Source organism: Mauremys mutica, chromosome 12 (genome assembly GCF_020497125.1).
Source record: "Mauremys mutica isolate MM-2020 ecotype Southern chromosome 12, ASM2049712v1, whole genome shotgun sequence".
NCBI classification, from domain to species: domain Eukaryota; kingdom Metazoa; phylum Chordata; order Testudines; family Geoemydidae; genus Mauremys; species Mauremys mutica.
The window spans coordinates 10,990,675-11,007,366 of NC_059083.1; the positions used below are offsets into that span (position 1 = coordinate 10,990,675).

A 16,692-nucleotide genomic window follows, 5' to 3' on the forward strand; every position below is an offset into this window, starting at 1 on the left:
CTTTGCTAACATAAAGCAAAGTTAAGCTGTGAGCCAGAGGCAGGCCCTGCTCACAGAAGCTGGCAAGGAAAGGGCTGATACGTACCTAAAAGGTACTGAACATTCACATACTTACACATTCCACATAGATAACAAAAGGACAGGCCGACCCATCCCAATGACAGGGGCAAAAGGGTAAAATGATGGATAGAGTTGTTTTGATCGAACCAACATGTACAAGGTAAAAGGCGGCACCTAAATACGTAGAAAGGTTGAACCTGGCTATGTAGAGGGGTGGCCCCTCAATACGTCAGGTGTGATGTGTAACTTGTTTGTATCTGTGTATAAGAATGCATTCCTGGGGAGGTGCCTTTGTCCGGCTGAGGGGGCAGTGGAAAGTCCCGCCACTGACTGAGCCGGGTCCATTGCCAAGAGGCACTTTCTCATAGTATGCCCTGAATTAGGCTAAGAAACCTACAGGGAACTGCAATTGTGTCCGAGGTCGCAATAAACCTAGCCAACGTGACTTTGCATCTTACTGGACTCTGTGGTTAGTGGGGGTTCTCGTCGGGTCTGCTGTGTCAGCTATCTGCAGAGCTGGGACAGCACACAGAGGGAACACACGCACGCAGCCGAGTGATATCAACATTGGAGAGAGCAGAGCACCATACTGGTACACTCTGACAACAGAAGGTGTCTCCCCAATACAGCTTTTCCAAGCCTAGTTCCTAAGAGTCTCAAAGTTTTGACTCCACAGCTCATCCCTTCCCCATTGTACGGGCATCGGGTTTGCTGCAGATCCAGCGTCTCCATGTTCTGCACCGCGAGCTGCCGAACCAGTCCTCATCAATCAGAAAAACACAGTCACCACCTCCTCTTATTGGAAACCTGCAACAGAGACACCAGGGGTGGGAGTCAGGGAGGGGCGGGGCATTGCCCATCACTCATGGACAGGGCGGCACCCAGAGGCATCGGCCCCATTTCAGACTCTTCCCTGGCAGATGTAGGCAACAAGTACAGTAACTCCTCACTTAAAGTTGTCCCAGTTAACACTGTTTCGTTGTTACATTGCTGATCAATCAGGGAACGCGCTCATTTAAAGTTGTGCAATGCTCCCTTCTAATGTCGTTTGGCAACCGCCTGCTTTGCCCACTGCTTGCAGGAAGAGCAGCCCGGTGGAGCTAGCTGGCGGGGGCTTGGAACCAGGGTGGGCCGGCAGCCCCCCCATCAGCTCCCTGCTCCCCTAAGTTCCCTCTGCAGCAGCTGCCCAGCAGGCTGGCAATTGCAGCTGTCCCTCCCCCCATTGCCATGTGCTGCTCCTGCCCTCTGCCTTGGAGCTGGCTCCCCGAGACTCCTGCTTGCTGTGCGGGGGGAGGGGCTAATGTCAGGGTGTCTCCCTCCCCCCTGCTCCTGCACCCCGCTTACTCCATCTTCCATAGAGCAGGGGAGACACACGACAGGGCTCAGGACCAAGGGAGTTTGCTGGCAGCAGCTGTGGTCTCAGCAAGCTGATCTAATTAACAAGGCAGTGTACTTAAAGGGGCAATGCGCATCTCTCTCTCTCTCTCTCTCACACACACACAAGGTGCATGTCTCTGTCTCTGCCTGCGATGCTGTCTCCTCTCCCTCCATTCCTGCTGCCTTGTAGAGTGTGAGAGTTAACCCTTGAGGGCTCAGCCGAGTGCTAGTTCATCATTTAGCAGTAAGGCATCCCTGGGAAATATCCCACCCTCTGACTCCTACACCTCAACCAAGCTTCACAATCATCATCACTGTGTACCAGTATTAAATTGTTTGTTTAAAACTTATACTCTGTGTGTGTGTGTGTGTGTGTGTGTGTATATAATATAGTCTTGTCTAGTGGAAAAAAAATTCCCTGGAACTTAACCCCCCATTTACATTAATTCTTATGGGGAAATTGGATTTGCTTAACATCGTTTCGCTTAGAATTGTATTTTTCAGGAACAGAACTACAACGTTCAGTGAGGAGTTACTGTAGTGGCTACTGCAGGGCAGGGAGAGGAGAAAGGGGGTGGGGCTGAAAGACGACAGCTGGGGCTTCCGGAAGAGTCTCTGTGCTGGTAGATATTAGGCACGACTTGCCCACTACTCAGCTTTGCCTGACGCGCTCCCCTAGCCCCAGCCTTCTCTCCAGGCCCATTCGGTGCGGAGGGGAGAGAATACACAGGCCTCTCACAAGGCAGCGAGCAGCAGCAGCTCTCTGCGGAGAAGAGTTTGATACGATCCTCCCCGGGCAGCTGGGGAACTGTCAGAGAGGCCGCGGCCCTGTTTCAAACCCGATGGGCTGTCAGGACAGACTGTTAGTAGTGAAATGAGATGTCTCCCTACAGCCTCAAATTACCCCAACAGTGAAGGACCCTGTTCTTCTCCGCACACCACTCCTCAGAGCGGGCGTAGGGAGTCTAACTTCCACCCGGACAGCCCAATGGGGAAGGGGGAGCTCAGTTAGTGTCTCCTCCAGCACCCTCCCTTGTGCCCAGAACTGTGGTGTATTGTAAACCCCGTGGGGCAGGGACCATCTTTCTGTTCTGTGATCGTACAGCACCTGGCACAATGGGGCCCTGGTCTAGGACACTGAGGTGCTACGTTACTATAAATTATGATAACACTGCGCAGGGGCCGCAACTGCTGGTGGAATATTGGTTTTGGTCCATGAAAACCAAATACCAAGAAGAGCCCAGACACATTCCCACATCCCCAAACAACCTTGGTTAAATATATTCTTCATCTTTTGGCAGCATGGCATACACTCGTGATCTAACACGGAGAATGTTACTCGAGGGAAAGGGACTCACCGGTTGTCGAATTCGGTGCCATTGGGCCATCTCCAGGGCTGGTCTGGCTCCCTCTGGAGGCCGATCCAACGGTCGAGGAAGCCCTTATAGCGCAGCAGGAAATCCTGAAAAATAAAGACAAGGCAGATTACGTTTAAGCCCCTGGCTCTGGTGCTCACCTGCCCCTGTGGCTCTGTGTGGTACCCAGTCAGAAGTTCTGGTTGGGCCACCTGTAGTTTGCCAGCTGAGAGCCCCAGGTCCGATGACACCAGCCCAGCCCGTGCCACAGGGAGGCTGAGAACAAGTCGCAATTTAACCAACCAGCTGTGGGTCATGAAGACAGGACTCAGTGACAGCAGCAGTTCTCCCCTCCACCAGCCCCGCTCTACGTTTGGAAGGGGTCAGAGCTGGCAAGGGAAGGGCCATCAGGAGAGAAGCTGGAAGCTCCCTCCTCTGACAGCAGCTTCAGTCGGTGAACCAATCGCTGGCTGAGAATCTCGGTTTGTTGGACGTCCCATCAGACTGGGGCCTGCTCAGCTGGGAGCCTGGGGACACGTGCAGGAGCTTGGGGCTGCTCAGAGGCCATTTTACCCCCATCTGTCTCCATCTCCACATCCATGTTACATGGACAGACCTGCCCCATCCTTCTCCACTCCCATCTGGGACGGGGCAGCTCATGGGTTTTGCTGGGACCTCTGCCCTCCTTGCCAGGCTCCTTCCCAGCAGCGCTGCACATAGTGCCCCCTCCCCCACCCCCCCAGCCAGACAGGCAGGAACTGCTTTGCAGAAGGGCAGAACTCACTCCCTGCACAGCCCAAGAGTGTTTCCCCTGGCACCCATGGGGTCACTGGCTGTGGTGTGCTGGACAGGCAGGTCCTTCAAGTGCTTGCTCATGTCAACTCCAAGTAGGTGTGTGTGCACAGTCGTCGGAAGGTTTTTCCCCTAGCGGTACCCGTCGGGTCGGCTGTGGAGCCCCCTGGAATCATGCCTTCCCGGCGGTGTATGTAGGTCCCTGCCAACCCGCCACCTCCTCAGTTCCTTCTTACCGCCAGTGACTGTCACTGGAGCAGCTCTTCTCTTGCCATGGCAAACGATCCCCTAGTGGACTTTTTTTGTTGTACCTGTAAATAGTCGAAAACTTAGCTTTTTACATGGAAAGGACGGAGCCATTTTGAAATTCGACACAGCTCTTCATTGCAATTGCTGAGCAGATGAGGGGACTCCCGGTGTGGTCCCAAAGGATCTCGTCATGGATCACAGCCTGTAGCAGAGCGCGCTACCACCCAGCAAAGATACCTGCCCCAGCTTTAACAGCGCACAGGCCTCCTCGGCAGCATTCCTGGTGCAGGTCCCCATTCAGGACATCTGCAGGGTAGCGACGTGGTCGTCAATCCACACCTTTACATCGCATTATGCCATGACTCAGCTGGCTAGAGACAACGCAGCATTCGGCAGGGCAGTGCTGCAGTCTGCGACTTGGTGAACTCTGACCCCTCCTCTTAGGAGATGCTTGGGAGTCACCGACTTGGAAGCGACATGAGCAAGCACTCATAGACTCATAGACTTTAAGGTCAGAAGGAACCTTATGATCATCTAGTCTGACTTCCTGTCGTGATTGGTGTGGAGAAAGTGAAGAAGGAAGTGTTATTTACCCCTTCACATAACACAAGGACCAGTGCTCACCCAATGAACAGGGGTGCTGGGGTGGGATCTGAGTTACTACAGAGAATTCTTTCCTGGGTGCTGGCTGGTGAGTCTTGTGCACATGCTCAGGGTTTAACTGATCGCCATATTTGGGGTCGGGAAGGAATTTTCCTCCAGGGCAGATTGGCAGAGGCCCTGGAGGTTTTTAAGAAGAAAAAACACAGTTACCTACCTTTCGTAATTGTTGTTCTTTGAGATGTTGCTCACGTCCAATCCAAGACCCACCCACCTCCTCTCTGTCGAAGTATCGGGCAAGAAGGAACCTTTATAGACTGCCATGAAAGCACCACTCCAGGGGGCTCCACAGCTGATGCGACAGGTACCACTAGGGGAAAAACCTTCCGACACCCGAGCACGCAGCGCACGCACCTACTTGGAATTGACATAAGCAACACATCTTGAAGAACAAGAGTTACGAGAGGTAGGTAACTTTTTTCTCAACAGGCAGCCCATTGGTCAGGAGCTGACCGGGCTGGCCCAGCCTTACAGAGGGGGATCCTCCCCTGTGGGGCTCTGGGAAAGAGGAGGGTGGGCTGGGCGTGATCCCTGACTGCAAACCCAGCTCTAGCCAGGGCTGGGATTCGGCCACCAGAAACACACTCAGCTTTCCTAGCATGAGAGGCAACAGGTCAATTTCTGGACCTCTGGGGCTGAGCCCAGCCCGTTTCCAGCCCTGCCAAGCCCAGTCTGCTGGGATAAAGCGTCTGCCGCTCTCTCACCTTTTCCTGCTCACTGTCGATCGCAGCCAGGGAGGCGTTGAGTGCAGAGCACTGGCTCTGGCTGTAGGTCCAGTTCCCGTCAGTCTCTGAGAAATAGTAGCATTTCCCTCGGTACCCGATCCAGCCGTCCGGGCAGCAGGGCCCAGCAGGGGGGCCCGGAGCAGCCAGAGGTTTGGATTTTTCCACTGAAAGTGAGACAAGTAACACAGGGTCAGAGACACTGTTCCCCTCAGCCTGATTCTGTAGCTGAGTGAATGAGGGAAGAGAATCGCTTCAGATCCAAGCTTAAACCCCGGTAGCTGTGCCAAGGGAGGAACGAGACTACTTGGAACAAGAAATGGACGACTGCCTCCCCCCACATCTTCTTTACTGGTTCAGTCTCTGGGGGGTCACAATCACAGGAAGTGCAGCTGACGAGCAACCCAGAGCAGAGTGCAGCAGCACCGGAGTCACCGTGAAGGCGTGGAGCAGGCAGGTAGGGGTAGGGCGACCATATTTCCCTACGCTCAGTACAGGACAGCTGGTAAAATTACTCATAGTTAAGCGAGTTCAGTGGCAATCGATCAGAACTAGGCAGTGCAATCATTTAAATTAACATCACCTTGACTGAGCCCCTGTGGGGGAAGGAAGGAGCCTGCCGGCCAGGCTGCCCATGTGCTGAGCACTCCGACCAGGGGCTGCTTCTCTGCACAGCGCTGGGAGAGGGACGGGCCCTGCTGGGGGAGGGGGGATATGGAGGAGCAGCTGGGCTAGGGAGGGTAAAGGGGCAAAGCAGGGAGAGGGGGAGCGTGTAAAGGGCTGATGGGTGGGCAGCCGGGGCGACATGTAACTTACCTGGACACCGCACTCACCAGCCACCGCAGCTCGCAGCCAGCGCTGGCTGGCTGGAAACAGGATGGCGGGGGGGGGGGGGGGAGCAGGGCCCTGCTGGCTGAGAGCCGGCACACAGCAGGGGTTGTGCTGATGGACCAGCAGGGGGAGCTGACAGCCCCGTGCACTGGCATCTTCACCCCACCACCACTCCCATCACTGGCCATTGCCCCCCACTCCCCGCTGGTGGGTGGGCGCCTGAACTGCTCGGCAACAGCAACCATAACGTACAGTGCACCTGGAACTATATAAACAGCAGCCCTCAAAGCCCTCACTGCTCACGGGTGGGAGCTGGTGAGCAGGGATCCGGCCAGAGCAGGACCCGCCAGTACTGATGGGAAGGAGACAGAAAATTTGGGACAATTTCCCCATTTTTAAGAAAAAGTCAGGGGACCTGCAGGAGGGCTTAAATACGGGACTGTCCCCTTAAACACAGGACGTCTGGTCATCGTAGGTAGGGGGAACGATACCTGATGATCGGCACAGACCAATATCGACACCAGACAGAGTTCAATATAATTACATGGGATGCTGGGTCTGCTAAGCCAGGGACGTCCTGCTGCCCCAGCTGCCTGGCTCCCCTTCCCAGGCTCTTTGCTTTGGAGATGCCTTGAGATGAAGATGGGATTAGACTCACAACAGGGAACAAACCCAGGTGCTTCTTGCAGCAGCTTGTCTTGGAACCCACCAGAGGAGAGGGAATTCTTGAGTTAGTCCTAAGTGGTGCAGAGGATCTGGTCCAAGAGGTGAATGTAGCTGAACTGCTCGGCAATAGCGACCATAAGGTACAGTGCGCCCGGAACAGTAGAAACAGCAGCCCTCAAACGGCACCGACTGGGCCAGTTGGTGTCTCTGGGGGACCTTCTCTTCCGATTTCCTTCGTCTGTGGGTTGAACCACTCAGCCTCAAGGTGGGTTTTGATACTGAATGATACGGCCTGAGTCAGTGACACAGGAGCACCCACCGGCCCTGAAAAGGGGCTGCAGAAAGGCCAGCCCAATAACGGCAGAGCAGCTCAGTGCTGCAGACGGGACGTGCTGCTTAGCAACGGTGAGATGGCAGGTATAGAAGTCAACAATAAGGTCTGTCAATAATGTGCCCTTTTAGCGATGCTGATCCTACAGTTCCACGTGCACTTTACCCTAGACACGCAATATGTGTATGGGGAGCTGGGAAGCTCTGAGGTGTAGGAAGATTTAGCACCTTGAAAATGCCCCCACTTGATATCTCTGGGCCGCAGTTTCCTCATGCAGAAAACAAGAGATAACAAGCGCTCTGTGCCTCACAGATCTCCAGCTACTAAGGTGACGGGGCTGCATAGGCCTTTAGACAAACTCCTTTCGACACGGAGGAGAGATTCTGTGGCTGCGACAGCTCCAGGGGGAGCAGAGACTGGCTGGGCCATGCACTTACCTCTTAAAAGTTCTGCTAGAGCAGCGATAGTGATGAGGGCGATCAACATAAAAACTGCGGCTGCAGCTAGGACGGCAGCTGGGACTAGGACTTGACGGGAAGCACATTCCCTGAGTGTGTGGTTAGACCCAGGGCCTGAAAGTGACAAAGCCATGAGTGCTGCTGGGGAGCAGACTCATTAACGGTATCCGTGCCTGAACCGCTGTGGAGCAAGTATCTACTGTGATTCCCAGGGTGCTGCCCTTCCCCCTCTGGGTACAGACACTAACTGCAGCCCCAGTCAGAGGCTAAACACACTGATAAACTCGCCCAGTCCCAAATGACCCCACGTTCACCCAACCAGGATGGCCCAACACCAATACTTATTTAATCTCTCCCCTTGCTCCTCCCACAGACTCTCTCAGAGACGCTGCCCAGACTGGCTCTTGGCTCACAGTTGCCCAGAGGGGTGAGGGATGGGAACATGTCTCACGCTCACCTTTACTCTGCCCCATGCTCAGCCTTTGCCCTCTGCCTGAAGGAATCAGACTTCCCCCTCCACACCCAGCCACTGAGCCTGCCAACTCCAGCTGCATCCACCCCCACCCCACAGCCTGTGACTGGACCCTCAACTCCTTCCCCTCCCCCTACGGGAAGCTCATGCAAAGTCTCTTTGGTGTCAATGGTGTATGATTGAAATGTACCATTGATATCACTGATATTGCCACTGTTAGATAATTGCAACAAGCCTTGTACAACATACGTCATGGCAGGTGTCAATGGAAAAGTTAGGATTTGCTCAACATAATTATCCTGTGCATGAACATGTATCATCTTTGTATCTGAAGTTATGAATATTGACTTATGTACCAATATTTCAAATGGGTTTGCTCCTGAAGAAACTCCTACAAGGTAGTTTATTTACATCCTGTCTGGTCAACACATTGTGAATAAGCTATTCAAGTTGGTGGCCCGTTAAAGAAAACCAGGGCCAGCTTTAGGCACCACGGGGCCTGATTCGAAGGAGCTGCTACTGAAGTCCCAGCAGTGGCGGCGGCGGCAGCTCAATCGCTGCCTCAGAGGAAGGCCCCTCTGCCAAAATGCCGCCGAAGACAGCAGCAATGATTGAGCTGCTGCCGCCGACACTGCTGGGACTTTGGCAGCAGCTCAATCGGCTGCCGGTGTCTTCGGTGGCATTTCGGCGGAGGGACCTTCCTCCGCAGCAGCAATTGAGCTGCTGCCAAAGACAGTGGCGGGACTTCGGCGGCAGCTCCTTTGAGACATTGCGGGGCCCTCTTAGGGGCGCAGGGCCCGATTCCTGGGAATCGGCTGAATTGCCCTGAAGCCGGCCCTGAAGAAAACTTAACTTTTCCACTGCATCATAGAAGAAACTTGTCCCCCACCCGTGAGCCTTCCTGGGGCCGCTTTAGACAGAATTTGGGCAATGGCTGCTCCTGAGAGTCAGCAAAGCATGCGTGAGCATGTGACTTGTTCATGTGACCGTGGCCTCCATCTTGTGCCTGTACTTTTCCACACACTGTGCTGGGGCTTTGTTTTGGGACAGTGACATTCCATCCACACGGGAGAAGAGATAAAAGACCTTGGAAATATCTCCAGTTTGTCTTCATTTCCTGCTACATTTCTCTGGTCTGGATTTTTAACAAGGAAGCTCTAAACGGGACTGATGACCCCCAACCTGTTTGGGTCATTTCCAGGGAGACTTTTGCAAACTTGCAGTTCATTTAATCACTGCTACAAACCTGATCCAAGAACTTTGCACTGAGCGTATGCATTCGATTTCCTTAACCACTTTATCTTTCTCCTTCTCTTCTCTTATAAATAAACCTTTAGATATTAGATACTAAAGGATTGGCAACAGCATGGATTGGGTAAGATCTGAGCTATGTATTGACCTGGATCTGTGAATGATCTTTTGAGAGCAGAAGAACCCTTTGTTTGATTAAACTGGTTTTAAATAACCACACATCATTAAGTTCGGTAATATAAGAACTGGAATGACTAAGGAAACTGCTTTTCTGACTTCTTGTTAGCCGGTGAGGTGAGACAGAAGTTTACTTTTATTCCTGGCTTGGTATATCTAATGATAGACTAACCACCAGTCTGGGGTGTGTCTGCCCTATTCATCAGCAGTTTATCCTGAATTTGTGACCCACAGAGGCCCGGTGACACCCCTCCCTTAAGGGAAGCTCATGCAAAGTCTGCATGGTGACCATGCTGTCTGAAGGCAGCTTCAGCCCAGACTGCAGCCACTGACTCTGAGAAACAAGGGGTTTCTGTCCCAATTTTCCACACTTGCTGTCTGGTCACCCTATGCCAGCAGCACTGGCAGAGAAAGGTGAATGCACTGGTGGGGCGTGCGCCCACATGAGTTACCTGCTGTCCCCTGACACCTGCTTGTTACTCACACAGATCAGGGCCCTGGGTACATGCACACAGCTGAGCCTGCCTACTGCTCTCCTGTTTCAAAGCCTGGCCTTTGGATAAGGAGAGAGAAAGAGAAGGGAAGAGGAAAAATGAATGGAGACCTGGGCCAGCATTTCAGACGGGTGAATTGTCTCTGAATCCACTACCAGGCCACTTGGGTTCAACCAGGAACACAAAGTACCAGCAGCGGGAGCAAGCTGGGTCCCTGGGCCATAGGAGCCCCTTGGGGTGATCAGCTTCCTGCTGCTCATGCACACAGGAGGTCGGACAAATTGCAGCTGCCACTGAAAATGCAGCCCCATCTGAGTCAGTCTCGTTCTCTCTGCCCATCCAAGCCCCTTGCACGGAGGCTCCAATTACCTCTCTCCACACCTCCACTGCAGTTAAAGTGCTCCTCCGTCTCGCCTCTCTCTTGGAGTCCCTGGGGGGCATGCTGGACTCTGAGCAGCTCAATCTCACTGGCTACAACTCTCTGCGATTCAGGATCCATGTACATTCAGTTGTGCACCAGTTTAGTTTAAAGGCGCGATGATCAGCCAGTGAAAAGCGTGTGCGTGTGTTCCCATTTTAACCAGACTGATTGTGATTTAGCTCCAAGTCCTCTAGGAAGAGGTTTAAGCTAAACTGAAATAAGAGTGTCCACACACGCGCTTGCACCAGTTCAGCTGAAGCGGTTCAAGTGTGGGTACACACGGCCTCAAAACAAAGTCGGTTCTGATCAGCAGCAGATTCTCAGTTCTGCCTCCATCTTCTTTGGTAGTTTTTCTGGATGAGTGGGAATCCATGCTGTAAAAGATTCATAGACTCTGAGACCAGAAAGGACCATTGTGATCTGTACAACACAGGCCATAGAACGTCCACACATTTCCTAGGGCGGATCGTTTAGAAAAACATCTGCTCGTTTTTTAAATTGTCAGTGGGTGCTGTGATAATCAAATCCCATCCCCTCAGCCCAAAGTGCTATACAGATGAGTCAGACCTATAGCTACACCCACCACTGATATGCAGCGCGGCGAGATGTTCACACTATGAGAGGCACGCGGGAACTGAGACGAACTGGGGAAACAGCAGATTCACATCTCCCATCTCACGCTCACTCCGGGGCATACGCTCACTGAGTGGAATGGTGGGCGGAATCATCATTTTTCTTTTTTTTTGCCGATCACGTATAGTTGAATTTGCATAAGTTAAATGCGCGTATAATGTGACTCCACTGTATATGCAAAGCAGCCCGTTGAAGTAAGGTCACGTATTAGTCAACAAGATACACACAACAGACAAACAGGCATGCATGCAAGCGCTGAAGTGTGTGCGCATCTGAATGTATGAATCTCAGGCCCATCGTGTACACGTTTCAAGCTGTTAACAGACAACAGTTTAAAGACCTGACACACTAAAATGGGAAGAAAATGAAAATCTGTCTCAGAACATGGTTCAGAACACAAGGAAGTATTCGAAAGTTTTTCAAAAACCAAAACAGGAGAAAAGGATGCAGTTAAGTGTAAACACCGCAAGCAGGGCGGGTGCAACCACTAGGAAAACTAAGCGGTCGCCTAGGGCGCCAAGTGGTTGGGGGGGAGTCCGGGATTTTTCCTCCCTCCTCCTCACACAGAGTGCGGCATGGCTGATTGGGCGCCTGGGCCTGATTTAGCTGCTCCCATTGGCCTCCAGCAGGTAGAGTCCCTCCACACACACACCCCAGCCTGGCCTCGCCAGCGCGCTGCGGGAGGGAGGGGCCAGTTGGCATCCGGCCTGCAGGGTTTGTGTCCAGCTGCTGCTTCTCCTCCACAACTGGCTCCTTCCTCTCAATGCCCCACATCCAACCCCACCCGCTTCCCCTCTACACCCAGCCCTGCCCAGCGATCTGTCCCTCGGCCTTAGGCTGACGGACACCAATATCTAGGCGCCTCCTACGCAACATCAATTGCAGTGGCCCAGTCCCTAGTGGAGTCTCTGGCTCTTCTCCCTTGATGGGGTCATATCTCGGGACTTAAGGGCCCCTGCAATCAGGCGCCCCGCCAGGGCCCAGCCCTGCATCCCTGACTCTCTTCTGCACTGGGGCCAGCACTGCGGGTACCTTCCGAGCCCTCACCCCCAGCCCTCTGCACTGATCCCTTCTGCCTGCCCCAGGGGATGTTTACAGGGGCTCTCCCGGCCTCCACCTGACGCCGGAGTGCGCTCTGATTGGCTGCAAAGCAGGAGTGAAGAATTGCTCTGGCGTTCCCCGCCTCCCCCAAAGTAAACAAAATGACGTGTCCTTTCCCTTTTCTGCACCCCAGGCCCCCCAGCCAACCCAACCTCAGCACAGGAAGAGGGCTCTGCCCAGGCAGGGACTGGGGCGCGGGGGGAGGGAGAGACCCAGCAGAGGGAGGGGCAGGGAGCCGGGCTCTGCCCTGGCAGGGACTGGGGGGCGGGGGGGGGGGGGACAGACCCAGCAGAGGGAGGGGCAGGGAGGCGGGCTCTGCCCTAGCAGAGGGACCGGGGGAGACCCTGCAAGGGGGGCAGAGACTGGGGGACAATTGCCCCTGCAGGGAGGGGGCTCGGCCCTGGCAGCGAGGGGGGGGCAGAGAGGAGGGAGCGCCGTGGAGGGGGGGGCAGCACTGCAGGGGCCAAGCCGTGCAGCGGGTGGGGAAGAATTGGGGGGTCCCTGCCCGAAGGCCACCATAAGCAGCAGTGGAAACCAGAAGCCAGAGCCGGGGTGTGGTAAGAGCCACCCAGGGAACCTGGGCTGCTGTGGGGAGCCCCAGACACTCCACCGGCCCTGGGGGGAAAGGAGTGGGGGAGGGGCCACAGTTCCTGCACGGATACTCTCCCTCCCCCCGCCCCCCCAGCAGGTCCCACGCTCCTGCTGCCCAGCACATGGATTCTCGTACAGGGCTAAGGGCAGTGTCATGTGCTCAACCTTCCACAGCCACATCTACAGAGCTGGGCAGCTCAGTCCAGGAGGCAGCGCAGGGTGAACACCGAGCGGGTCATTTCTGTGACTGATCTCATGGGAGCAGGCACAATAGGCAGAGGCACAATTTTAGAAGTTCAGAGCCCCCAAAACACCAGCAGGCGGCAGCAGAGAAGCTGCCAGACCTGCTGGGCCCCAGACAAGGGCATCTTGAAGACGAGGGGCCATCAGATCCCACAGCCTCTCTGAGCGGGTTTCCCTCCTCACCCATCTCGTGTATCAAAGCATCAGATCCCCAGGAACGCAGCCTGCAACGTGTGACTACACTGGAGGGGAACGTGGGGGCAGTGAGAGCATCTTCTAATTGTAGATAAATCTGATAATATTCATATGACTTTACATTGTGCCTCTTCATATAACTGTGTATTCAGCTATTTTCATACAACTTTGTATCAAGTCCTTTGATATGGAGACTTTGTATCAAAGCCTCATGTAAAAACTTTGTGTTAAGCCTTGGTATAATGTTATAACCCCTAACGCTAGTTAAGCAGAACAAATGTCTTTTTTCTAGGAGTAGAATAAGGTTCCCCCAACTCCCTTAATCAATTGCCCTGTTGAAAGAACAAGGTGTGAATGAGGAAGGCGTGGAGGGCACCACCTCCAGACAGCTGCAACCCTTGCAGAGGGGATGGAAGCCAGACCCAAGGACAATAAAACCTGTCAAGTGGGCTCATTAAAGACAAGCAGACATACTGATGGCCTCCGGGGTGAGAAGCCAGCACCTTCTTTTGAAATCACCCTCTTTGCAGCATTGGGACAACACCCTGCGGGAAGCAGCATAAAGGACCAACGGACACAGATTCAGATTTCGAATCTGGTACAGATTTGCATGAGAGGGAAGCTGCTATAAACGTGAGGTGTCTCACAGAGGACCCCGGGTCTCGTCTTGTTAACATGGGAGCATCGATCTGGATCAGCAGAAGCCCAGCTCCACCCCTCCCCCATCTAACTCACCTGGCCAGTGCAGTTCAGGGGAGCAGCTAGTTGGTAACAACATTATGACGGAGTGGGCTTGGGTATATGAGTCTAATATATCATATGCATATTAGACAGTGTTAATTAATACATATATTACTAATAAATGTGGTGTTTTGCCTTATTCCCCCTGAAAAGATCCTGTGCAGGACTTTAAGTACAACATAATAACCCCAGCAAGCAGCACCCAGACCCCTCATCCAGCTGCTAAATCCTCCAGCACCCCATTGATAACCCCACAGCCCCACCCCTTGCTCCACATTAGAATGAGACTCACACTGAATGGAAATAGCCTGTCGCACATCACGTGTGCACCAACTGGCCAAGTTTAACATCCCTGAGGAGCCTTCCCTTTGGAGATCCCTGACCCGGGGGTTAAATGCTCAGCAACACCACTGCAGTGATGGGGGCTTCCCCCCACAGCACCTCCCCACAGCTGAATAAAGCTCGTCCCAGCGATGCTGTAGCCCCTGCCAGCCCTGCTCTGGGGACAACTGTGGGGAAGGGAGGCTGGAAGATGAGGCCAGGCCAGGCACCTCAGAGCCGTGAGCTGCAGACAAGTTACGCTGCTCAGTGAAGATCGGACACTGGATCCATGTCAGTCCATCCATCCAAATGGGTGTGAAGAGAGAGTCCCCGAGTGTAAAAGGGGGCAACAGAGGGGGCTGGAATCGGGAAAAGAGCGACTGTCTTGTGTATGCTGCCCTGGACGACTGGGGCTCAGGAGATCTGGATTCAATTCCAAGCTCTGCCAGACTCCCTGCCTGACCCAGGGCAAGTCCCTGAGGCCGGATCCACAAAGGGACGGAGGCGTTTGAGGTTCAGCATCACAACCCTGAACTTTTACTAGCCTAGGAAACCCCTGGAACAACAACGGGACCCACAGGGCCTGAGTTGGGTGCCCGGGCGCCCCACGCAGTGAATGGGGGGGGGAAGCAGTGCCTAAGAACGGGCTCCACAACAGCCAGCTTGCTAGACAGGGGCTGCCCAAGCCAGCCAATAGGACACAGTGACAAGGCCTGTGCCCTACGCCCTGCCCCTCTCAGAGTTTAGCCCCCTCAGCCCTGGCTGCAGGGAGAGGCCCAGCCCTGCTAACAACCTGCAGCGGGGACCCCCCGGCCCTAGAGTCAGGTACCTAAGTCACTTCTTAGGAGAGCGAGTGCAGCAGGCACCTAAATCCAGTGAAACTGGCTGGAGGGAGGGTGGGGAGAGAAGACGACCTCCCTGATCACCTTTAACCCACTGGCAGGGCTCTCACCCCGACGTGAGACCCTGCTTCAGTCCCCTCTCCGTGGTGAGCAGGGATTGGAGAACGGGGGGTCCCACGGCTCAAGTGGGCGTCCTACTCACTAGATCAGAGGGATTCTAACTCTCTGGCCCAATTAATATTTAATTATTAACTTAAATCAAAGTGGAACAACATCAGCAGGAAATATTGAGGACCCCCCCCAATCAGACTGTCCCACAGCTCAGTGGCTGGGCACTCCGGGGGGGTGGGCAACCCCTATTCAGATCCTGTCTCCCCTCAGACAGAGGGGACTGGAACTGGAGTCTCACATCCCAGGGAAGGGCCCTACCACTGGGGCAGTGTTAAGGGTGGGGGGGTCTCCTTGTCCCCCACCTGTTTCACAGAGGCCGGCAGCCTAAGCAAACCTGCCAGATCCTGCCCCACGGGTACGACAGGCCTCTGGGTGCCAAGGCCAAGCAGCAGCACACGCCCAGAAGCAGAACATGAAGCGCTGAGGGAACTTCTACAGCAAAAGTGTCGTCCCCAGGTGAGCTCAGGGGCCCCCCGGTTGGCAGATCACAGGGTGCCTGAAACGGGAACTTCGACTCTTTAATGCCATTTGTGGAACCAGCCCCGGTGCCTTGGCTCCCCCGCCACAAAACAAGGACAAGGACACGTCCCTGCCTCACAGGGGTGTGAGGAGAAATCCGTTAGTGTCTGTGATACTCTCAGGGACGACAATGGAGGGGGGTGGGGGGCCATGAAAGAGCCTAGAGACACTCCTGTCTGACCTGACTGCTAAAGCAGAGAGGCCGGGGCGAGATGAGGTGGAACTGTGAGCCGTGAAGGAAGAAAGCTCCACACCCAGAGACTGAATCATCAGGGGTTGGGAACTTACCTATCAAAGCTGCTACTAGAGCGATGATGACGACCATTGTAACCACGATTATGGCTCTGAGGGCAGCTGGATGATCCCATACTGCAGGTTTCCTGGAGCAGGAATTAGCTGGATGATCTGGAAGATCAAAACCTGTAAATCATAGAATATCAGGGTTGGAAGGGATCTCAGGAGATCATCTAGTCCAACCCCCTGCTAATTATTTTTTTAAATTCCAGTTCCTAAATGGCCCCCTCAGGGATTGAACTCACAACCCCGGGTTTAGCAGGCCAATGCTCAAACCACTGAGCTATCCTGACTCAAATTAGAATTCTTTGCCATCAGGCTCTGATCTGACACACACCAGATATTTATTTTGCCATCTTAAATGGCTCTGTCTCAGCTCTGGACACAAATATTAACTCGAACTCCCATTCAGACTGCAAAGGAGAACATCGCCCCCCAAACCACCACTGTGGTTAATTAGCTCAATTAATCCCCAGAAAGGACCCTGCAGAATTCAGAGGAGGATGGAGGATGACCCGGGGCCTGGAAAATCCATGACAAGAGTTTGAAAAGCCTGGGATTGTTCACCATAGATGGAGGTGACTGAGAGGGGACAGGATAAACAGTCTAGGCAATAACAGATGGGACAGAAGGCAGACTGGGAGCTTCTGGTGATAAAGCTGTGAACAGTCCCTGCACGCCCCCTTGTGGCCTGGTGTGGTACTGTGGGTGCACTCCTCAATTTC

The 16,692-nt window shown here is 53.9% G+C and overlaps 2 protein-coding genes across 2 annotated transcripts in view; both read right to left on the reverse strand.

Moving 5' to 3' along the window:
• Positions 1-16,042, reverse strand: part of LOC123345647 (C-type lectin domain family 2 member D-like) — a 175,630-nt gene extending 159,588 nt beyond the window's left edge. Inside the window, exon 1 of the mRNA XM_044982643.1 lies at positions 15,962-16,042. Within this exon, the coding sequence (XP_044838578.1) occupies positions 15,962-15,998 (37 nt within the window). The 5' untranslated portion in view covers positions 15,999-16,042. The remainder of the gene's footprint in view (positions 1-15,961) is intronic.
• On the reverse strand, positions 534-10,702 carry LOC123345623 (C-type lectin domain family 2 member D-like). The gene is made up of 5 exons (XM_044982614.1): positions 10,265-10,702; positions 7,481-7,615; positions 5,198-5,382; positions 2,796-2,899; positions 534-867 (listed from the first exon to the last, which is right to left on the reverse strand). The coding sequence occupies exons 1-5, from the start codon at positions 10,398-10,400 to the stop codon at positions 738-740; spliced, it is 690 nt and encodes a 229-aa protein (XP_044838549.1). The 5' UTR covers positions 10,401-10,702; the 3' UTR covers positions 534-737.
• Positions 16,043-16,692: the final 650 nt, after the last annotated feature.